Below are 23,068 nucleotides of genomic sequence, written 5' to 3'. Positions count from 1 at the left end.
TATTGCAGATTCAAAATAATTAATGTAAAGGATTTTAAGCATCAGCAAAACAATTAATCAAAATTTCTAAACGCAACAGATTTATGTTGGATACTAGACAAAAAATATTTTAATTTTAAAATAATGCTTTTGGTTTGAGAGGTTGATTTAGCACTCCGCCTTCGGCAGCACGTTCATGTCGTCGAACGCGCCACAAATGTACTTTTTGAGAACGAAAACAGTGTTGACATCGAAGCCGGTAAAGTCCATAGCGTGCAGAGAACGCGGCGGCTGCGCGCAGTTAATAACCATAGGCGTAAGGGCGCAGAGGACAAATCTGACAAAAAAAAATTAAAAAACGGTTACACCAGTAGCATAAGCTCTTTTAGTGTTCCAAGCCATCGACACAGATGGCGCCGCACCATATAATTGTGTAATAAATTTAATTTTAAGGCACTTCCGCTGCAATTTCAGGCTCAATCCTTCTATTGTTCACTCTTAGCTTAATATGCTTTCTTTTGACGTGCTGCGAAACCCAAAATCGGTTCAGCCAATCGCCGTAGGATCATGAAAACCACTATTTTTTTAAATGAAAAATCTTTTCCGACGATTCTACGGCGAATGGCTGGACTGAATTTTGTTTTCAGCCCGTCAAAAGAAAGCATATTAAGTAGAGAGTGCACAATAGCAGGATTGAGTCTGAAATCACAGCGCAAATTAATTAAAATTGAATTTATTACTATGGTACACGGTGATGCCAACTGTTATAGCAGCTTCAAACACACAGCTGATATATTAATTTGATTGAAAATCTATTTGAAACGATTATTTAAATTAAAATCACACTTACTTTGCACGTTTCTGCTCTTGCATGCCTGTTTCAGCCTGGGTTCTGTGGTAAGCGTTGAGGGCGGTTAGGGGCGCCGACCCCTTAATGTCCCCTGACCAGTATTTGAGCGACGGAGTGATAACTACAAATGCATCGACCTGCCTATTCACATCAAATAATGTATTTGCCCACAACATCGGAGCACCCATCTTCGGGTTGATTTTTTTCCTGTCGTCATCGTTTTTCTGTTGTGAAAATAGGAAAAATATATTTATTAATTTCGAAGAGAGCAAAATCCATTGATTTTTGTTACGGCCGGAGTTATTTTTATTATATTTTGATTCCTAAAACTGATTAAATTAGAGTTAAATCGATAGGAACTTGGGTTAGACGCTAGTGTCGACCATCTTTGCGCATTGTATTTGCTTTAAATATTCATTTTATCTTTAAATTAAAAAAAACGGTACTCGCCTCTCGAAACAGTTCCAAAACTCTGTTAATCGATCCAGTCTCGGGGAACTCGACGGGGATCATTCTATTCCTGCTGCCAAACAACAAGAGCTCAAAATCTGTAAACTGGTGTGACAGAGAGAGCAGAATCAAAGCTGCGGCGTACTCAGCGGACATAGAATGTGTGTGGGCGCATCGCTCCTTGCCCGCTTCGCCGAAGTGTATCGCTGCCACAACTCGCCGTTTAATTTTTGGTCCTATTTTCTGCGAAATAATAAAAACGTACGATCTATAATTTTCAAAATGGAAGTCGAGCTTTCTGTAGATGTAAAAAATTATTAAATAAGTTGCCATTTATGTTCCCTTTAAAAATTTGAATCAAACTAGGAGGTGATGAAAATATTTTAATTTGTAAATAAATTATTTTAGTAAAAAAAACAGGATGGCAAACCTCGATTGATTTGGTCAAGAGTTCATCCAGGGCCTTGACGATCATGGAGTCGATTTTTCCCAATTCAAGATGAGTGGCATGTTGTTTTTTTCTTTTTGAATTGAAAAAAATCTTATTCGAGCTACCAAAAACAATTAAATGCATGATTATTATTTTCATTACAAATCACAAAACTATAAATTTAAATTCATCATTTGTACAAGCCCTTAGTTTACGAAGCCACCAACAGATGGCGCCACCATATAATTTAGTAATAAATTTAAGTTTAAGGCACTTCCGCTGCGATTTCAGACTCGATTCAGCTTCTGTTCATTCTTCACTTAATAAGCTTTCTTTTTAGGAGCTCAAAACCAAAATCAGTCAAGCTATTCGCCGTAGAAACGTTGGAAATGTTTTTATATTTAAAAAAAATAGTTTTTATTTACTATTCTACTGTTATTGGCTAAATCGATTTTGATTTTCAGCACGTCAAATGAAAGAATATAAAGTGAAGAATGCACATTGGCAGGATTGAATCTGAAATCGTGGCGGAAGGGCCTTAAAATCAAATTTATTACTAAAGTATATGGTGGCGCCATCTGTTGGCGGCTTTTACAACTGGTATATTAAATGTCCCGGAATCAAAAAATAAAACTCACTTGGAATAAGAGGCCATGAGGAAATTTGTCCTGGCGATGGCGACGGCGCAAGGATTGACCTGGATGCCATCATCAGCGGCCCGCAGCCTATTAGCAGCCACCATCAGCAACAAATTTGAGTTTCCGGCACTTTCCACCTTCCAAAGGCTTCTTATGCGGTGTACCACCTCGGAGGGGGACATGTGTGCCAACATCGCCAACCAGGTCATACTGTCCTGCCGACACTCGGTCCTCACCTGCTCTACTTTCAATTGCAATTTTCTGATCACTTCCGGCGCTGACTCTCGCTTGTAACCATTATGGTTGTGTTGCTCCAGGACTCGCAAAATTGGGCCAAACTCTGATTTGTCCTGGCAGAGCGCCATTGCCTTGTTGTAGCCGTTTATCAAGAAGGTTATAACCACTGTAAGCGGCGTCAGCTGTCCAGCTTAATAAAAAATATGTTTGTTGGATTTTAATTAAATGAAGATCGTCTTTGACGAAGTTTCAGAGCACACCAATCGATTCTTGAGGGTCGAATTAGGTACAGTGGATATTTTTTCCGACCAAAATGCAGCGCGACGTGCGAACTTTTTTCCCGCCAAAACAATATGAGTAATGCGATAAGTGCGCCTGCGTCAGAGCTGGCTAGATCTGAGAAAGAAGTCATTCGTAATGGCGGTCTCTCTGCAAGTTTTCAAACCAGCTCTGACGCATGCGCAGTTCTCGCATAATACGTTCATATATTATTGTTTTGGCGGGAAAAAGTTCCACGTCGCACTGGACTTATTGAACGGAAAAATATCAACATTACCTAATTCGACCCTCAGGAATCGATTGGTGTGCTCAGAAACTTCGTCAAAAAACGGTCTTTAAGGAAAAATATCGTAGATAAATTATAAATAGCTAATTCAATACTAACAAATAATTTTAGGCTGTGATAAATCTAAATTAATTATTTATCCAAAGAAATTTTTGGAAAAGTTGTGTAGCAGACTCACCAGCATTGTCCTCTTTGTCAATTTCGCCTGTGACGTGTGCCATTCTGATCAGATCCGAGTGCTTCCATCCATAGTGGCTCTTTACGTGAAGCACTCTCTTTAGCAGCTCCTCTGGCTCCTGTCTTTGGTACCATCGCTTCACAAGTCTGCGCATCCCGCGGCCGTACCCCCCTTTAAAATTAATAATAAGAACCAAAACAAAAAATTTTCCACATGGAATTTTTTCAACTAAAATACGCACGTCTGACGCGCTTCTTCCCCTTTTTATCAGTTTCCTCGCCAAAAAAGGCGGTCGCTACTTTGATGAAAAAGAACAGGTCTTCCTCAGACTCGACGTATTTCTCGGCTAGCCTGTAGAAGCCATTCTTCAGGTTCTTCTTGCAAGGCGTACGCACGCAAACAGCCAGCACGTAAATAGCGCAAAAACGCAACTCCCATCCATTTTCTGGGTCCAAATATTCCTCTAGAATTTGCAAAAGGGGGTATTCTTCCTATATTTAACAACAGAAAAATACACACAACGATCAGAAAAAAGAATATTTACAATATGATTATTTCAGCGGGGGCCAGATTCGTGTGACGCGCAGGTATGGCATCCGGTGGAGTGTATGGCGTGAAAAAATGCGCTAAAGGATCAAGCTTTGGTCAATATTGTGACATAATTTGCATTTCTGGTGCTAATTGTGTCTTTTGGATCGTACAAAAAAACTCTTGACACTCGTACGGCAGTCCAAAGAGAGCTTTTTGCTTCCCACATTCAGACGCCATCTTGGATCTGCGTAGTGTGAACCTATGTTATCGCACATCTGGCCCCCACTGGATTATTTTAATTTAAAACCCACTCTGAAACCACATTTTCATGTGTTCCGATCGATTCCTCAGGGTTTTGATAATAAATAGGTGGGGCAAATAGTTTTTCCGATCGAAAAATGTTTTGGGACTTGGGACTTACGTGACGTGCGAGCAGAAGCGTTGAGTAAAACACGCACGTTGCTTTGGCGCGCAATGCATGAACCTTTTGGTCACTACTCTGACGTCACAGCCATGCTTCCTGCTTTGCAATGGCATCTGAGTGAGAGCTTCTGTGACGTCAGAGGGGTGATGCATGCGCAGAGTAACGACCAAAATAAGGTTCATGAGTTCCGCGCGCCAAAAAGTGCGTTTTTTTGCTTTGCGCCTCTGCTTGCACGTCACAAAACAAATTTAGATCAGAAATATTTAATTACTCCCGTCAGGAAGTAATTGGAACCTACGAAAATGTATTTTTTAATGGTTCTTTTTATATAAAGAATGCAAATAATACCTTAATTTTTCGGTCCCACTCGTCCCACTCGCTGTCCCACTGCTCTTTGTCTTTCTTTTTCCGACCAGAAGGTGGTTTTCTCGTATCATTTTCGACCACCTGCTCATCGGCTTCCTTGACGCACTCGAGGATCACAGCGGAATTCTCCTGGTTGATCAATCGCATTTCGCGGTTGCCTGGCAAGTAAATTGGTACCTCGTCGCCGTAGGCAAGCAGCCGTCGCAGCCGCACCTCCCGCGGCTGGCTGGCCGCGCCAATGTACTGCTGCGTCAGGTATTTGGAACGGGATGGTGGGCACGGATTCTCATTCTTGGCTTCAGGCAACTCAGACAACAAATTTAGCTTCCCAAGCTGCCGCACGCACGCCTCCACTGCCTCCTTCTGCAATATATTATTATGTCATAATAATTCTTCGTGCCGCGGAAAAATGGCTCACCTCTCACCCCACCCACTTTCATTTCCCTTCCATCGCAAGGCAGTTGGTCGGAAGTCGGAATGAAATTATTTGCTCCAGTGGTGTAGTACTGTCCGAGCAGTAATACATTATATCGTATATCACCTAGAGCTTAATAACTTCTAACTTCACTCCGATCAGCTGACTTGTGCTTTTTCATGCGATGCAACGGGAAATAAAAGTGGGCGGGGCGAGAATCTGCCTATTTGCCACGGCACAAACGATAGAGAAGGTATATTATATAAATATATCTTAAATTCTGAACGCGGAGAGCTCTCGGGTAAATTCTTGAAATAACTGTCATAATATTAGTCTAAATAATTTCTAGATTTATCGTGCGTTGAACTCTCCGATCTCCGATATTGGGGCGGATCACGGCAACGCAACCTTGAAAAAAAATGGCAACGCTGGGCATAAGGTAAGCATTGTACAGCGTTTCAAGGTCGAGCTAAAAAACGGTGCCGTGATCCGCCCCATTGACGGTTAATTGTAAGATAAAAGTGGCGAGGGTGATTTAAATATAAGAAACGTACCACTGATTGCGGATTTTTCGGATTTTCCATCCCGGCATCTCCATTTGATGTTTGAGATTGTTGAGGAACCGCTGGCATTATGCTCTCTACCGCTATTTTACCAGTGTTTCACTTACTAACTAGAGCGTCGTCCTCTCTGCCTCTGCTGCAGGCACGTGAATTGCACGGCACGATTCCACAACCTGAAAGCTCTTCAGGGAATCCTAGAATGCCTCAGCTGGAGCGTCATTATTTGGATGGTTTGGGAAGAATTGCTGTGACGTCAGCCGCGCATACATTGCTGACGCTCGAGCATGGACTGTTATGGGGAAAGTTGGCATTCTCGAACCGTTCAAAGAGGGATAACTCTAACATCTCATTGGCTGATGATTATGTCATTCTAAAGAGGAATTCTTTTTGATAGCTTAGGTCAGAGCAGCTGGGATGCTTGGAGATATGCTGTAAGAGAGGCGCGATAGCTGCTAAACTCACATGGTCGGTCTTGCATCTTAACTTTTGTCCACTCCTGTACTCCCGCTCATTACTGCCGGCACACACAGCGCAGCAAGGAATGAACTGCGGAAAAATTAGTGATATTAATTAAAGTTTAAATCCTCCTGGTTGCATAAGAAAATTATCAGGATCGAGACTGGGCCCCGATATCAGTAAATTTAAATGATATTTAACCAGAAACGTTTTAAATGCTAAATAATCACAGTTTAATGTGTCGAATAGTTGGCACCTATAAATTGTAACCCGTCATTTTTCACAACAATTTTGAACCGTCTAATAAAAGTTGGCACTGATAATATCCGTGCCAGTGCTACAAGTTGGGGGCTATCCTTTATTTCACCCTTACATAATAAAATTAAAAAAACCAGCACACTCATCCGATGACGCTAGTGAAGTTGGAGATATCGCCAGCCCATTTTTCAAACCTTTTAAAAGTAATGAACTTGGCGATATCGCCAAAATTCGATTTCAACAAAAATACGTTCAGAGGGTTGAAATTAGCATAAATGTTACACCCCCGAACACACAAGTGGTTCTAAGGGGTAGAAACACGCTCAAGAAGAACAGAAACGCGTGAAATGCCGTAGAAAACAGCTAAATAGCGATACTTAAATACTCAGCAGGGTTTAGCCACCTTGAAACCTCCTCAGGTGGACTCCAAATTTTATGTAGAACAAGATAGGGTGGGTGCCGAAGTGGCTAAACCCTGCAGTCTACCTTTAAAAAAGGACAAAAGGGTGAAAAACGCTGTTTGAAGTCTTGTTTCCACTTTAAAACTATTTTGAACACAGTTTGCAGGGTTTATCCACCTTAAAACCTCTTTAGGCGGACTCCAAATTTTATGTAGAACAAGATAGGGTGGGTGCCAAAGTGGCTAAACCCTGCAGTCTACATTTAAAAAGATACAAAAGGGTGAAACACGCTGTGTGAAGTCTTGTTTCCACTTTTAAACTATTTTGAACATAGTTTGCAGGATTTATCCACATTGAATCCTCTTTTGGTGGACTCCAAATTTTATGTAGAACAAGATAGGGTGGGTGCCGAAGTGGCTAAACCCTGCAGTCTACCTTTAAAAAAGGACAAAAGGGTGAAAAACGCTGTTTGAAGTCTTGTTTCCACTTTAAAACTATTTTGAACAAAGTTTGCAGGGTTAAGCCAAATTAAAACCTCCTCAAGTGGACTCCAAATTGTATGTAGAACAAGGAAGGATGGGTGCCGAAGTGGCTAAACCCTGCAGTCTACCTGTAAAAGGGACAAAAGGGTAAAACACGCTGTGTTAAGTCTTGTTTCCACTTTAAAACTATTTTCAACAAAGTTTGCAGGGTTAAGCCACCGTGAAACCTCCTCAAATGGACTCCAAATTTTATGTAGAACAAGATAGGGTGGGTGCCGAAGTGGCTAAACCCTGCAGTCTACCTTTAAAAAAGGACAAAAGGGTGAAAAACGCTGTTTGAAGTCTTGTTTCCACTTTAGAACTATTTTGAACAAAGTTTGCAGGGTTAAGCCACCGTGAAACCTCCTCAAATGGACTCCAAATTTTATGTAGAACAAGATAGGGTGGGTGCCGAAGTGGCTAAACCCTGCAGTCTACCTTTAAAAAAGGACAAAAGGGTGAAAAACGCTGTTTGAAGTCTTGTTTCCACTTTAAAACTATTTTGAACAAAGTTTGCAGGGTTAAGCCAAATTAAAACCTCCTCAAGTGGACTCCAAATTTTATGTAGAACGAGGAAGGATGGGTGCCGAAGTGGCTAAACCCTGCAGTCTACCTGTAAAAGGGACAAAAGGGTGAAAAACGCTGTTTGAAGTCTTGTTTCCACTTTAAAACTATTTTGAACAAAGTTTGCAGGGTTAAGCCACCGTGAAACCTCCTCAAATGGACTCCAAATTTTATGTAGAACAAGATAGGGTGGGTGCCGAAGTGGCTAAACCCTGCAGTCTACCTTTAAAAAAGGACAAAAGGGTGAAAAACGCTGTTTGAAGTCTTGTTTCCACTTTAAAACTATTTTGAACAAAGTTTGCAGGGTTAAGCCAAATTAAAACCTCCTCAAGTGGACTCCAAATTTTATGTAGAACGAGGAAGGATGGGTGCCGAAGTGGCTAAACCCTGCAGTCTACCTGTAAAAGGGACAAAAGGGTAAAACACGCTGTGTTAAGTCTTGTTTCCACTTTAAAACTATTTTGAACAAAGTTTGCAGGATTTATCCACATTGAATCCTCTTTTGGTGGACTCCAAATTTTATGTAGAACAAGATAGGGTGGGTGCCGAAGTGGCTAAACCCTGCAGTCTACCTTTAAAAAAGGACAAAAGGGTGAAAAACGCTGTTTGAAGTCTTGTTTCCACTTTAAAACTATTTTGAACAAAGTTTGCAGGGTTAAGCCAAATTAAAACCTCCTCAAGTGGACTCCAAATTGTATGTAGAACAAGGAAGGATGGGTGCCGAAGTGGCTAAACCCTGCAGTCTACCTGTAAAAGGGACAAAAGGGTAAAACACGCTGTGTTAAGTCTTGTTTCCACTTTAAAACTATTTTGAACAAAGTTTGCAGGGTTAAGCCACCGTGAAACCTCCTCAAATGGACTCCAAATTTTATGTAGAACAAGATAGGGTGGGTGCCGAAGTGGCTAAACCCTGCAGTCTACCTTTAAAAAAGGACAAAAGGGTGAAAAACGCTGTTTGAAGTCTTGTTTCCACTTTAAAACTATTTTGAACAAAGTTTGCAGGGTTAAGCCAAATTAAAACCTCCTCAAGTGGACTCCAAATTTTATGTAGAACAAGATAGGGTGGGTGCCGAAGTGGCTAAACCCTGCAGTCTACCTTTAAAAAAGGACAAAAGGGTGAAAAACGCTGTTTGAAGTCTTGTTTCCACTTTAAAACTATTTTGAACAAAGTTTGCAGGGTTAAGCCAAATTAAAACCTCCTCAAGTGGACTCCAAATTGTATGTAGAACAAGGAAGGATGGGTGCCGAAGTGGCTAAACCCTGCAGTCTACCTGTAAAAGGGACAAAAGGGTAAAACACGCTGTGTGAAGTCTTGTTTCCACTTTAAAACTATTTTGAACAAAGTTTGCAGGGTTAAGCCACCGTGAAACCTCCTCAAATGGACTCCAAATTTTATGTAGAACAAGATAGGGTGGGTGCCGAAGTGGCTAAACCCTGCAGTCTACCTTTAAAAAAGGACAAAAGGGTGAAAAACGCTGTTTGAAGTCTTGTTTCCACTTTAAAACTATTTTGAACAAAGTTTGCAGGGTTAAGCCAAATTAAAACCTCCTCAAGTGGACTCCAAATTGTATGTAGAACAAGGAAGGATGGGTGCCGAAGTGGCTAAACCCTGCAGTCTACCTGTAAAAGGGACAAAAGGGTAAAACACGCTGTGTTAAGTCTTGTTTCCACTTTAAAACTATTTTGAACAAAGTTTGCAGGGTTAAGCCAAATTAAAACCTCCTCAAGTGGACTCCAAATTGTATGTAGAACAAGATAGGGTGGGTGCCGAAGTGGCTAAACCCTGCAGTCTACCTTTAAAAAGGGACAAAACGGTAAAACATGCTGTGTAAGTCTTGTTTCCACTTTAAAACTATTTTGAACAAAGTTTGCAGGGTTAATCCACCTTGAAACCTCCTCAAGTGGACTCCAAATTTTCTGTAAAACAAGATAGGGCGGGTGCCGAAGTGGCTTAACCCTGCAGTCTACCTGTAAAAGGGACAAAAGGGTAAAACACGCTGTGTAAGTCTTGTTTCCACTTTAAAACTATTTTGAACAAAGTTTGCAGGGTTTATCCACCTTGAAACCTCTTTAGGTGGACTCCAAATTTTATGTTAAACAAGATAGGGTGGGTGCCAAAGTGGCTAAACCCTGCAGTCTACCTTTAAAAAGGGACAAAGTGTGAAAAACGCTGTTTGAAGTCTTGTTTCCACTTTAAAACTATTTTGAACAAAGTTTGCAGGGTTAAGCCAAATTAAAACCTCCTCAAGTGGACTCCAAATTGTATGTAGAACAAGATAGGGTGGGTGCCGAAGTGGCTAAACCCTGCAGTCTACCTGTAAAAGGGACGAAATGGTGAAACACGCTGTTTGAAGTCTTGTTTCCACTTTTAAACTATTTCGAACACAGTTTGCAGGGTTTAGCCACTTTGGCACCCACCCTACCATGTTCTACATAAAATTTGCAGTTCACCTAAGGAGGCTTCAAGGTGGCTAAACCCTGCAAACTGTGTTCAAAATAGTTTTAAAGTGGAAACAAGACTTCAAACAGCGTGTTTCACCCTTTCGTCCCTTTTTAAGGGTAGACTGCAGGGTTTAGCCACTTCGGCACCCACCCTATCTTGTTCTACATACAATTTGGAGTCCACTTGAGGAGGTTTTAATTTGGCTTAACCCTGCAAACTTTGTTCAAAATAGTTTTAAAGTGGAAACAAGACTTTCAAACAGCGTTTTCACCCTTTTGTCCTTTTTTAAAGGTAGACTGCAGGGTTTAGCCACTTCGGCACCCACCCTATATTGTTTTACAGAAAATTTTGGGTAAATTTAGGAATTTGCAGAAATTAAAGCCAAATACCTGTTTAACATGCATGAATTTTTTTTCGTTCCGGATAAATAGAAATTTGGGATTTTTCAGTAAAAGCTCCGATTTAACGCTGTATTTCTACGCGAAGGAAATGCCAAAAAATAAAATAAAACATCAAACGAATGCCCATTTCATTGGCTGAGTCAGCTGAGTGTGCTGGGGGATTTTGTTTAATTTTATTATGTAATGGGTTAATTTAAGGATAGCCCCCAACGTGGAGCACTGGCACCAATATTATCAGGGCCAACATTTATCAGACGGTTCAAAATTGTTGTGAAAAAATGAGGGGTTACAATTTAGGTGCCAACTATTCCACATTTAGCATTTAAAACTTTTCTGGTTAAATCATTTGCTGACATCTGGGCCCAGTCTCGATCCTGATAGTTATTCTCATGCGACCAGGAGGATTTTAACTTATAATAATAACACTAATTTTTCCACAGTGTCTTCCTCGCTGTGCTGTGTGTGCCAGCCTGAATGAGCGGGAGTACAGGCGTGGGCAAAAGTTAAGTTGCAAGAGCAAGACCGTGCGAGTTTAGAAGCTAACGCGCCTCTCTTGTAGCTTCTCAAAGCATCCTGCAGCTGCTCTGACTCTCATTGTCAGTGGGGTTCTTGCCGTTGCTCAAGGAAAAAATATCGATTCCAGCCGCGCCGAGCAAGCAGACTGAGCTTTCTTGAGCCGCCGACCATTTTGATCGGCTCTGCCAGCTGTGCCGCGCCAGCCAGCCATAATTAATATCTTTATAATTTTTTCATTTTCCCGTGTCCTAAATAAAAAAATTATCGCGCAACTGCTCAAATACCTCCCAGTGTTGTGACACTCCTGAGTGCCTTAACAATGTGAGCCAATGGGCATGGTCATATACTGTATTTATTTGACATGTGGGACCAGTCACGATTCACGATCTTGATAATTTTTATCATGCGACCAGGAGAATTTAAATTTAAGAGCATATATATTATCACTAAGTTTTGCGCAATTTATTCTTTGCTGTGTTGTGCTGTGCGTTATAAACATCAGGATTATAGCTATAGCGAGTACAGGAGCGGGCAAAAATTGAGTCCAAGCATCACAGCTGCTCTGACTCAGTGCGATTCTTGCCGTTGCCTTTTGTACTGTCGAAATTTCGATTATAAAATCAACTATGGAGGTTAAATGATTGGCCATGGAAAATTTTAATGATTCTATTGAAAGTACCGAAAAGAAGACAATTTAAAATTTCCATGGCACTGCTTTTATCTTTGCCGGACAACGTTTTGAGTTCATTAAAATGTTAACCTTGTTTCTAGACTATTATTACTCTGTAATTTATATATATAAATAAAAGCAATCTCACCTGAGCTCTCACTCATTGTTAGTCAGTACTATTAATAAGGACCATTTTGGATATAACTTTTAATCTATTGCGTTCTATATTGAGTTGTGTAAGGATAAAATTTATTATTCCGTTTTTATGGGATCAGAAGCTAGTTTTATTACTCAATCTCTCTAGAGATCCAACCGCATGCCAGCTTTAGAGAAATTAATGCGATAAGCCTTTGTGGCTTCAAAGTTAGTTAGTAAACTAAAATGAATGAAACCGGCAGCAAAAGGTTCTGGGTTTTACATAGTTAAGTGCTTGGGTGGCGTCATAGCAACTCGATGCTCACGGTGTTGCTTTCCGGGCTCATTCTGAAGTTCATGTCGATGGCGCGCACTGCGAAATGGTACTTGTAGCCATGTATGATCTGCATCAGGGTGCAGGCCATTGGCAGAGCACGCGCATACACGTCTGCCTCAGTCTTCCAAAGTAACTGGCTCGGCTCCTCTGACGTTTCTCGATACGAGTAAATTCGGTAGCTCATAATTTCCTCGTGATGCCAGCTCAACGTGGGCAGATTCCATGACAGCATGATCGCTGAAACCAAGACATACATTACTCGTTTTATTGTCGTAACAGGAAGACGGAAGATTTTTAAAAAAATATCAACATCTGGCGAATAATTGTTAAAAAATGTCCTTAATAGGATAATGCATATAAATAGGAACCAGAGACTTCTCTTTAGATCCCTCTAACCACTGCATATTTTGCTACGTCTTTTTATTGAAGCTGAAAATAAGGCTCAGAAACCAGCAAGAGCAGTGAAAAAAGTAGTAGGCTCGGAGATAAATTAACTCGTGCTGAATTTTCATAGACACCCGGAGACAACCCCTATTTAAACCCAGGTTGGCAGCCCTACCGGGACCAGCATGTCTGGTATTTTCTCTTTGATCTCATCCCATCAATCTTTACCTAAATACCAGGGTTCTTTTCGTCAGTGAATTATTTTTTCCTGCCTTTTTGCGGTTTCCAGCATACATACATACCTCCATCTGTTGTCAGTCGAATTTTGAGATTCGGCTTAGGCGGCGGTTGCTTCCAAAATAGCAGCGGATTGATGTAAGGGACCGACGGCAGGGGTGCAGGGTGAGTTGGCGGTCTCAGGGCTTGGCTGAATCTGCGAGTGCCATTGGTGGAGGGTTGGCGCATTTTCGTCGAGTTCTCTCTCGTCTGCGGCACGAATGGTCTCTGAAAAGATATGATGGACATTTCATGTAATGCATAAAATGCAAAAAATTTTAATTATTGAAATATACTCTTCCCAAAACTCGATAAAACCGCCATTTTCACAATTTGTATTATTTAAACAGTTAATTTTAGATGCCCCAACAAACCCTTTTGTTACGCGAGTACGCGCGAGCCAATTTTTAAAATTCAAACCCGACGATGTCAGAAATTTCTTATTTTATTTTGACAAGAAATTTCATTAAAACAAAAAATTAGGATCAAATTAATTAAAAAAAAAATATCAGCGCGGCCGGGGAGAACTTGGCTCGCCTGTCAGTCGCGCGACAGCAGCATAGCGTGCATGTATGTAAAGCAGCCCTCGGCGCCCTTTTCAGACCTGGATTGCTTATGATTAGGTGCGATATGGTAGGCCATGTATTAAATTATCTTATTTAAGTCATAATTCCGCATTGTTACCCTTTAAAAACATATTCCTACCGCTTTTGCCCTTGCATCACTTTGCCAGTCTAGCTCTACGCTCCGGAGCGATTTTTTCGAAAGCTCTTGACCCAATGTCTAAGACTCACGCACCACTGAAAAGAATTTTTCCGGCTCTTTCTAATGAAATCTCATTTAATGGGGGTCATAGATCAATTTCGGCATTTACACATTGTTTTTTTTTGCGATAATGCGATAGCTGCGGATCCTTGTTCGAATTTTCTGTAACTCGGCATAGGAGCATCGGATTTCCCCCCATTTGGTTCTAAGCAAGCAGAAAGAATTCCTCTGTTTAATGACATAATCATCGGCCAATGAGAAGTTAGAGTTGACCCTCTTTGAACGGTTCGAAAATGCCGACTTTCCCCATATAAGAGCCCATGCTAGAGCGCCAGTAATGTATGCAACTGACGTCACAGCAATTCTCCCCTTCCCAGACGCTCCAGCCTCCAGCTAGTAGCTCCAGCTGGACCCTCCCACCTTCCTCTTCTGCCGCATCTGGGGTAGCATAAGTAGAGTAAAGGTAGGAGATGCGAATGCGAAGCAGCGGCCAGAGCGGGCCAGAGTCACCAAAAGAGGGGAAGCGCTTGCCGCTGCTTCGCATCTCCAGCCAGATCTCTTACATTTTTACTCTCCTTAGGAACTGAGCAGTGAGCTAGAGACGTTTCCCTTTAATTTTCGGGATTTTCTTCAAGTTTGTTATGTGTACCACTCCTTAACTTACACTGTAGTGCTGCAGCAGTCATCATGTTAAGTAAACCCGTTGCGTATTTAAAAAGGCCCTACTTTTATGATAACATGCTAAGTTAGGGATAATTGAGGCTTAATTAACCCCCGTGGCACTATGCCTCTGGGCTGGGACCCCAAGGAACCCTTCGCGAAAATGATTTTCGAGCTTACCTAACACACCACGCGTCAAGTAGTGTCGTGTTTCGTGGCAAAGCAGCGACTATCGAGGCGACGAATCAAATTTGCCAGCTGTCTAGGTCTAGGCCGGAGCGGGCCGGAGGCCCCTAGCGAGCATCACTGTAAAGAGAGATCTTTGCCTGCAACGACTGCGCCCGCACTACATTGTAAAGAATGGAAAGTACAAGTAGATACAAAGCAGGTGACGGGTGACGGGAGAGCGCGCGCAAAGCTGCTGCAAAGAGAGGAGGTAAAAATGGTAAAAACTTTATTATAACACTTATTCCATAATATGCGTGTGTACAGTGTACACAGGCAGACCCTTTCACACTATATACTGCTGAGCACGAGAATCGCTAATAAGTGAGGCAGCAAGACTAGAAAGACTGAAGAAAGAACAAAACCTAACATCAAAATTTTGAAATGGACTCTTCTAGAGCTAGCAGCAGTGGACTCCCATCTAGCTCCTCCACGCCCTCTGGCTCTATTCGTCTATTCCAATAGAACTAAAAGGACCAACTAGTAAAGGCAGGATTGCTCTCACTGCTGATATCAAGAAAACAGTAAAATTGAAATTAACTCCCTTTCAGTGAGGTCTTCAAAGCAAGAGACAGGAAAGACCGCAGAGGAAATTAGTGGCCTTAAAAAGGGTGCTGATGGACGAAGAGAAAGGAGTAAGGAATTATATTTTAGTATTATTTCCTCTTTTAACTGTTGATTTGTGTGGTTTTCTGACGAGCCGCTCTTCCGATGGATTTTTCCAAGTTAGGAAAGTGAATAAAATAAAAATTCGAGTGGGGAAATTTTCGATTTGGATTTAAAATATTTAAGCTTCACAGTAATTTCATTAAGTGGTGCTTACAATTAGTCTTCAATTACTTTTCATGCAACGCATAGCCTTTTAAGTAATACGATAGTGGCGAAATTGTGCATCACTCAACAAATACTATCTTTTTTTTAATTATTTCTTGCAACAAAAAAATTTAGTTTGAATGATGAGCAATTTTAGCCACTACAAATCGTCTTCTACTCTTCCTACTAGACATCACCAAATGTTTTTGACTATCGATATAAATCGATATATATCGTCCGAAAAAATATCGATGTTAAAATATCGTCCTATATAACCTATGTTAAGCCACAAAACACATCGATAAAAATCGATAAATATCGTCAGAAAAAATATCGATATTAAAAATCGATTTTTATTTGGCCATGTCTACTCTTGAAATATTGGTTTTTCATACCACCATTTTATTCTTGCAGTTTCCAATCACGACCTTGAGAGAGCTGAAAATCCTGCAAACTCTCAAGCATGAAAATATATTGAATCTCATCGAGGTCTGTTGCTCGGAACGTAATAACTCAACAATCTATTTACTATTTGTTATTGTCATTTATTGTTTCTCTTTCAGCACACCCAAACACATCTCAACCTACTTGGTTTTTGAGTTTACTAGCATGACCTCTCTGGTCTTCTCTCAAATATCAATGTCAATTTTTCCTTGTGCCAAATTAAAACGGTGATGCAACGATTGCTGACTGAAATCCATTACCTCCACCTAAACAAGGTATAAATCAGAAATTTCCACACTTTTTACTCCTTCTGGACGCACGCTTAGCAAAAACCAACATTATTACTTTAAAATTGGTTTGTTGCCCCATTCTTAGTGAAGAAAAACGAGTTTAGGGTATGAGAACTGTAATTATGTGCAATTTTTCCATAATGTTATTATCCTATATATATTAAAAAAATTATTATTATTATATTCTTTATTGTCTTTTGGCAAGATCATACATCAGATTTTGTTACAATTCTAAATATATGCCCCCCAATTGCAATGCACAAACAAATTACACTCAAAAATCATAAATTTTAAACAAATTCCAAGAATTCAACAGAAGTGAAGACATTCATTCAAAGCAACGACAAACTTATCGTATCGCGGCTCAAGTCGTAGCGAAACTGGCAAAGCATTGTACAAAATTGCAGCACTTGAAAATGGATTTTGCTGCGAAATCATCAATTTCTGAGGAGCAATATACAGTTCAGGGGCGTGGCGCGTTCCATGAACATGCATGTCCCTGGTCTTTTTGAAGTAGGCGGGGTATTTTTTAACGAATTTACATGCCTCGAACAAATAAATTGAAAACACTGGAAGCAGGTTGTACCGCTCAAAAAGTGGTCTCGCAGAACTCAGCGGCGTCAACCCCTTCCAGTACCTCTCGCCAACAACACAAAAACTCAATTCATTTTTCAGATACTTCATAAAGAAATGAAGTCCTAAAATAATACATTCCTACTTTTAATGCTCAATTTATTTTCACAAAATGAAGTACAAACTCCACAAATTCACAAATTTTAATAGACAGCTGGAACTTATTTTTCGGATAAACTGTGTCAGTTCAATAAAAATATAATGAAACATAAAGGCAATGCTGTGTTTTCATTTTCAAATCCTCTTGCTGTATTACACTGATAAAATTAAGGCAGCTCTAATGAGTTCTAATGCTGTTGTATTATTGAAATGACTTTATATATTTAGAGATCTCACATCCCTGCGACGGATTTTACGGCACTGTTATTGAACTTGACACACACTGTACAATATGCTATATAGTCTTCTTTTATCTTCGGTTTTTACACTCCCCTGAAAGTTGCACTACCTACAAGTAGAGTTTCATCTAACTGCACGCTCCCATGCGACGAAAACCCAGGTCGCAAAATCTCAAATAACTGAATTCCTATTTCTTCCGTCTTCACTCCTTAGTTTTCTAACATGTTAAGAATACACTATTGCTTGCTGGCGAACTTGAAGTAACGTCTGTCATTGACCTTGAGCAAAGCCGCGCTGTCCGGGTGTTGTTCCTTGAGGTGGAGATAGTGCTCATCAGGCTCGCCAGTGGTGTTGCCACACTCCTCGCAGACGTATATCTGAAATGAGAGATGCCGGCCAGTCAGACAACTTTCCCCAGAAAACGACACCCTGTAGCGGGATCACAAAGCTTACTTTTGATCGCCTCTCCTTAGGGGCGTAGTTGTGCTTCTTGCCATGAACATTCCAACAATGCGTCTCTTGGGTGCACCTCTGCGTGAATGACATCTGGCAATCGCTGCATTTGTATGGCTTCACACCTGCGACAGGTATTAAATTTCGGTTAGCATAAGAGTCAATTGGGAGGCATTTGATATGAATAATGCTCCCGGCGCAAGGGTTCGTCACTATTGTAAAGAGCTAGACAGAAGCGGAATTTCACAAGTTGAAATCTCCATCTAATTTGTAGGGATGTGCAAAACCTGCTATAAATTAATTTTTCTTGGGATTTTATGATGTTCGAACTATCAAATGAGAATGAATTTTGTAAGCATATTGACAGATTTTCAAAATATATTATTTTCGATTATTTCGTCCAAACCGACAATGATTCCGATTATTTCCATAAAAAATTTATGCGAACGTGCAACAATGTCTCTCTTACACTATATGAAAAAAAACAAGGAAATCGAAAAATTCGAACTCGAGCCGACGACGCGGCGACGCCGGGGAGGTCCCCGCGAGCGTTTTCGCGAATGGGCGCCCGGGCGCCGGACGCCCCCGAGGGGGCGAAAACCGCCCCCGAAAAAACTTTCGTCTAACGATCCGGCCGAGATTCGGCGGGCGGTTTCGGGGCCCGCCCGGGAGCCCCGCGGAGGAGGCGCACCCACGGGGCGGCACGGCGGATCGGCGCGAGATTCGCGGGGGCGGCCGAGGCGAGCCGCCGGACCGGCGTAGGGACCCGGGGTTGCCGGGCGCGGCGAAGGGGCGCGGCGGTGCCCCGAAGTCGCCGCTCCCGGGGGTGGTTCCGGAACGGCCGCTCCGATCGGGCCGAAGTTCGCGCGGGTCGCAGAGTCGGGCGCCGTCGTCGCGGGAGCCCGGCGTCGTCCGAGGGGCGCTCGGGAGCCCCGCGAACGAGGGGCGCCAGAAAGTTGGGTAAGGCACCCCCGTAGGACGGCCGCATCATCGTGGCTACTCCCAAACTCGAGTAAGCTGCCCCCCCTAGTGAAATAATAAATAATATAAATGGGTTTCTCCAAAAACTTAATGGAATTTGATATGAACCAACAAAACTTTTGAAAAGCACTGTAAAAAAGTAAAGAAAATCTTATTATTTGATAATTTTCCTTGCAACCTCTTATAAAACTACTCAATCTCTTTGCCAAATCGACTATTTTGCACATCCCTACCAATTTGCATAATATACTCATGATGCCGTATCCCATGTGGGAGGCAATTAACCACCGCAATCTAAAGCATATCACATATAGTGATCTGAATATAGTAATTCCAGTCACGCGAGAGCGAACATTATACGTCCTGTACCTGTGTGGGTGCGGATGTGGCGCTTGAGGTCAAATCTGTCGTTGAAGCCCTTGCAGCAAACCCTGCAGATGTATTTCTTGACCACGCTGTGACACTTCATATGCCGGTTGAGCTTTTGCTGCAGACCAAAGCTCTTGGAGCAGACTCTGCAGGAGAAATTGCGAACAGTGCCCTGCTCCTCCGATTGGCTTTTCTCTTCATCAGCCAGCGCCGCGGTGGCGCTTCCCCTGCTACCAGTCATCCGGCCGTTGTAGGCTAGAGGATTCTTGATTGTGTATCTGTCGATGTACTCTAGGGGTGCGTTGATTGGAATCCCCAACTGCTGAGAGATCTTAAGACGCAAATTTTTCTGAAAAAGGGAGATGATTACCCTGAAGAGATGTTTTCAACTTTTTCATTAATGTAATATGACAAAATGTGAGTATAAATAATAATATTAATGTAAGTGTTTGACTTGAATTAGCATAATATTAATAAAAAGGCAAGGCATTCACCCAATTGATCAGGCCTTCTGGATCGTCTTTCAGGACTCTAGCAGGAAGAGAAGGAATTGGGGCACTTGATTCTCGCCAACTGATGCTGAAGCTCGAGGGCCCAGCAGGCGTGTTGAGACAGCTTCTGAGGTTCTCAGGACCATTGACAGGGTAGGGGAGGGTCGTGGGCGTCAGTACGGTGTGGAACTCATTCACGTCTAACAGGTTGGTTCCATCGTTGGATAGTTGCTGCTGGGTATTCAGCTGGACCTGAATCTCCACCTCCAGCTTCTGGTTCACTTCAGTTAAGCTGCCATTCGGAGGGGGATTGTAGTTCTGGCTGAGGAGTTTGTTGAAGACGTTGTTGTTGAGACACTCCTTCTGCATTAGCACTCGGTTCTCAGGGTTAGGCTGTACGTTCGGTTCCATGGGCAAAGTTATGGATGACATTGAGTCATTGGACAACGGCTCATCCGCGTTTGGAATGCGTTGTTGCAGCATTTCAGCAACCTCCGTCATGTCTTCTATCACGGTTTTGTCCGTCAAGGGGCTCACGTTCATGTGGGCTATGAAGTGATGATCATCTATCATGTTGTCTATGTAGCGTGGAAAACTATTTATGTTCATTAAATTCATTGAAGAAAGCTGATCTCTCTCTAGTGACGCCTGCAACGGAAAAGCAAACAGTTTTGTCAGCCAAACGAATAATCAAAATTGAATATCGTCAAATTGAAAAAAGAAGAAAAAAATCAAGAAAAATTATGGGTGAAGAGTACCTTTTGCAAGTACGAATGAGCACTTTTCTACTCTTTTCTGTGGTTATAATTTTTGGATGAGCAGAATAGTGTTTGATTAGCAATGCTACACATTATAAAATTTGATAGAAACAAAGATGTGTAGTATTCAGCTAGATAATTTTGTAGATAATTTTTCAAGGGAGTGAAAATTGGAATTTAAGGTTTGCCAAAATTTTGAAGCCGCAGTCAATCAACTGGAAGATACCAATTAGGCGTCTTTTCCCCCACAGCCAAAGTTAGTGACACCTTTGGAATTTTTCGGAACGGGTTCCTACCCTCGGCCCCAAGCTATAGAGCCCCGCAAAGCGAAAACAGTGGCCAGATTGGGAACAACCTGTATTTTTAACTACTTAACTTGAACTCACCTTCATTTCTAATTCTTGGCTACTTTCGCTTGGATCTAAATCGTCGGTGCAATTTTGCAAATGCTGATACTCCTCGGTGAGATACCCCTTAAAATGGTGGAGAGGGTTGCCTTGGCTCATGCCTGCGATTTTGATTGGCAGTTGCGTACAGCTGTTGCTCTTGGGCGACTCATAGATGGGTGGTAGGCTGGCCAAGGATGGACTGGAAGCCCCATAGTAGTCTTGCCGTACATATCCGCAGCCCATGTCTCCACCGCCGCCTCCGTTGCCCATGACGTTGCCCACCTTAGCCGCCGAAGTGCAGAGTTCCACCAACGCCCCCTCCACACATGGGGCTGGAGCGTGTCCGCCCCCTTTTGCTAAATGCCATTTTCCTTCATTAAAATCCGGCCTCTTTGGTGCGCGGAAGTCGATGGCATGTTTTTGCATGGGGCCGTAACTTGACATTTCCTGCAATCACAAGATTCAATTAGTCTGACTGAGCGAGCGAGCGGATCCTGAACCAGGGGGCTACCACTCTTATGGGCCGAACCCGTTCCCGCTAAGAGCTTTCCCCCCCAACCGTTGGTGTCGCGTCGTTCGCTTTAAAACAGGTCTTATGGCGGCCATATACGGTGTTTTGTGGGCGTAACTTTGTGACGTCATAAAGTTACGCCCCCCAAAACACCGCATATGGCGGCCATAACCCTGTTTTAAAGCGATCGACGCGACACCAACGGTTGGGGGGGAAGCTCTTATAGCGGGAACGGGTTCGGCCCATAAGAGTGGTAGCCCCCTGTCCTGAACCGAGCAAGGTCACTGACCTTGCCTGACTGACTCTGCGAGTTCTCAACTGGAAAATAATAAAGATTCTGCTGTGCTGCCGAGCGACGCCTGCGTTATATATCTATTTTTTTTGTATCCCGATCGCTTCCGTTTTCGAGTGCAAATTTCGCTCCGCGGGAAATATACGCCTGACTTTTCCCGTTCGTATTTTTTCTCGAACAAACCTGTTTACACCGCTCGACGGCCGGCCGTTTTTCAGTTATAAACGATGACGACGATTAGTAATCGAAACAAAGACGTGTTTTTGGCCAAAATCGCTATCAAGGTTATTACACTAAAAAAACTAGATTTTTTGGCCGAATTTTTTGGTACCAATGAAACCCAAATGTTCGGAGCCAGGTGGCCGCCGAATGTAGGGCACGCCCCCCAGTTGTGAATGACGTCACAAACACCGCGCCCCCTATGTGAGGCGTGTGCGACAGAGGAGTAGTAGGGTTGTGACTTTGTGAAAAAAACAATATCGATTATCAATATTTGATATGATATTTGAAATATCAATATCACTGGGGCGGATCACGGCACCGTTTTTTAGCTCGACCTTGAAACGCTGTACAATGCTTACCTTATGCCCAGCGTTGCCATTTTTTCTCAAGGTTGCGTTGCCGTGATCCGCCCCACTGATATATCAGCGAAGAAATATCAGAATTTGATATATCAACGATGATATTTCCAGATGATCAAAAAATGGCTGCCGGATGAACCGAAACCGGTTTTGGCTATTTTTAAGGCTTAAAAACCGATTTTTTAAGCATTTTTCACCGGTTTTTTCATAAATATCGGATAAATAAGAAAACATTTGAAAAATGGCGGTTTTCCGCAGGCATATGGGATGAGTATTCAAATAATTTAAATGTTGCGCGCCTTTAAAACAGATGTTTGAGAAGGGGGTGTGTCGGATCCCACCATATGGCGCCAAAATTTGCATCTGACTGCTTTCCCTTCCCCCCTACCCGCCACATGGGTGTCTAATTAATTAATTAATAGCTATTATTAGGTAATAAATAAAATATTATAATTTAATTGTGCCATTTTAAAATTAAATTTTAAGTTTGATGTTTACAATATCAGCTGATAATGAGAGAGCGTCAATTTATTTTCAAATTAAAATATTGGGGTGTTTTTCTCCACATCATATGTGCTTTTCAACCTTCATCTGGTAATAAATAATTGAGTTTAATAGATACACATAAGAGAAATCAGAATGAAATTACTTTAAACCGTAGCAGCTGTTTTGTATTAAGTATTTCAATTTTTAATTTGGGGCTATGCCATCAGCAGAGAGCAATGTTCGCAATATTATTTGCGTTATTTGTACACATTTTGATTGGATTAGTTACAATAAGTTCTTAATTATTCACCATTCAAATCAAAAATCATTGTTTACAAACAATTTGTTACATATCATTTTAATTCAACAAGTAAATGTGGTACTGCCAGCTGACAGAGGTCATCTGTGACCGATCAGCTGGCGTGGGTGGCCTTTATTGTTGTCAGGGTTTAACCTGACCTACTTGACGTTGCTGAACATTGTTTACAAACAATTTAATTTAATTTTCATTCAACACAAAAGCTACTATAAGCTGACCACAGCTGAGAGATCATCTGTGATCGATCAGCTGAGACATTTTTCGCGCCTTTGTGCATTGCG

At 41.8% G+C, this 23,068-nt stretch overlaps 3 protein-coding genes across 3 annotated transcripts; all 3 read right to left on the bottom strand.

Moving 5' to 3' along the window:
• Positions 1-132: 132 nt before the first annotated feature.
• LOC135937422 (RNA-binding protein RO60-like) lies at positions 133-5,647 on the bottom strand. The gene is made up of 9 exons (XM_065480573.1): positions 5,618-5,647; positions 4,631-5,011; positions 3,569-3,818; positions 3,328-3,498; positions 2,348-2,774; positions 1,710-1,800; positions 1,280-1,522; positions 830-1,053; positions 133-316 (listed from the first exon to the last, which is right to left on the bottom strand). Exons 1-9 carry the CDS (start codon positions 5,645-5,647, stop codon positions 148-150), a joined length of 1,986 nt encoding a protein of 661 aa, XP_065336645.1. The 3' UTR covers positions 133-147.
• Positions 5,648-12,244: 6,597 nt separating this feature from the next.
• Positions 12,245-13,207, bottom strand: LOC135938066 (activating transcription factor 7-interacting protein 1-like). Its single transcript, XM_065481570.1, has 2 exons — positions 13,015-13,207; positions 12,245-12,565 (listed from the first exon to the last, which is right to left on the bottom strand). The coding sequence occupies exons 1-2, from the start codon at positions 13,175-13,177 to the stop codon at positions 12,297-12,299; spliced, it is 432 nt and encodes a 143-aa protein (XP_065337642.1). The 5' UTR covers positions 13,178-13,207; the 3' UTR covers positions 12,245-12,296.
• A 4,186-nt stretch (positions 13,208-17,393) lies between these two features.
• LOC135937421 (uncharacterized) lies at positions 17,394-22,002 on the bottom strand. Its single transcript, XM_065480572.1, has 7 exons — positions 21,983-22,002; positions 21,399-21,468; positions 20,596-21,045; positions 19,455-20,099; positions 18,961-19,309; positions 17,611-17,735; positions 17,394-17,534 (listed from the first exon to the last, which is right to left on the bottom strand). The coding sequence occupies exons 1-7, from the start codon at positions 22,000-22,002 to the stop codon at positions 17,394-17,396; spliced, it is 1,800 nt and encodes a 599-aa protein (XP_065336644.1).
• Between the last annotated feature and the right edge of the window lie 1,066 nt (positions 22,003-23,068).

This window comes from Cloeon dipterum, chromosome 2 (assembly GCF_949628265.1).
Source record: "Cloeon dipterum chromosome 2, ieCloDipt1.1, whole genome shotgun sequence".
Classification (NCBI taxonomy): domain Eukaryota; kingdom Metazoa; phylum Arthropoda; class Insecta; order Ephemeroptera; family Baetidae; genus Cloeon; species Cloeon dipterum.
This window is presented reverse-complemented; position numbering and strand designations above follow the sequence as displayed.

Coding starts and splice junctions, on each gene's coding strand:
- LOC135937422 (XM_065480573.1), bottom strand. CDS start 5,647: ATGGAAAATCCGAAAAATCCGCAATCAGTG. Junction 5,012..5,617: donor CGAAAAATCCGCAATCAGTG/GTACGTTTCTTA, acceptor AATATATTGCAG/AAGGAGGCAGTGGAGGCGTG. Junction 1,801..2,347: donor CTCATGGCCTCTTATTCCAA/GTGAGTTTTATT, acceptor CAATTCAAAAAG/AAAAAAACAACATGCCACTC.
- LOC135938066 (XM_065481570.1), bottom strand. CDS start 13,177: ATGCGCCAACCCTCCACCAATGGCACTCGCAGATTCAGCCAAGCCCTG. Junction 12,566..13,014: donor TCGACTGACAACAGATGGAG/GTATGTATGTAT, acceptor TCTTGGTTTCAG/CGATCATGCTGTCATGGAAT.
- LOC135937421 (XM_065480572.1), bottom strand. CDS start 22,002: ATGGCAACGCTGGGCATAAG. Junction 21,046..21,398: donor CGCAGAGTCAGTCAGGCAAG/GTCAGTGACCTT, acceptor TTGTGATTGCAG/GAAATGTCAAGTTACGGCCC. Junction 17,736..18,960: donor CCACATCCGCACCCACACAG/GTACAGGACGTA, acceptor TACCTGTCGCAG/GTGTGAAGCCATACAAATGC.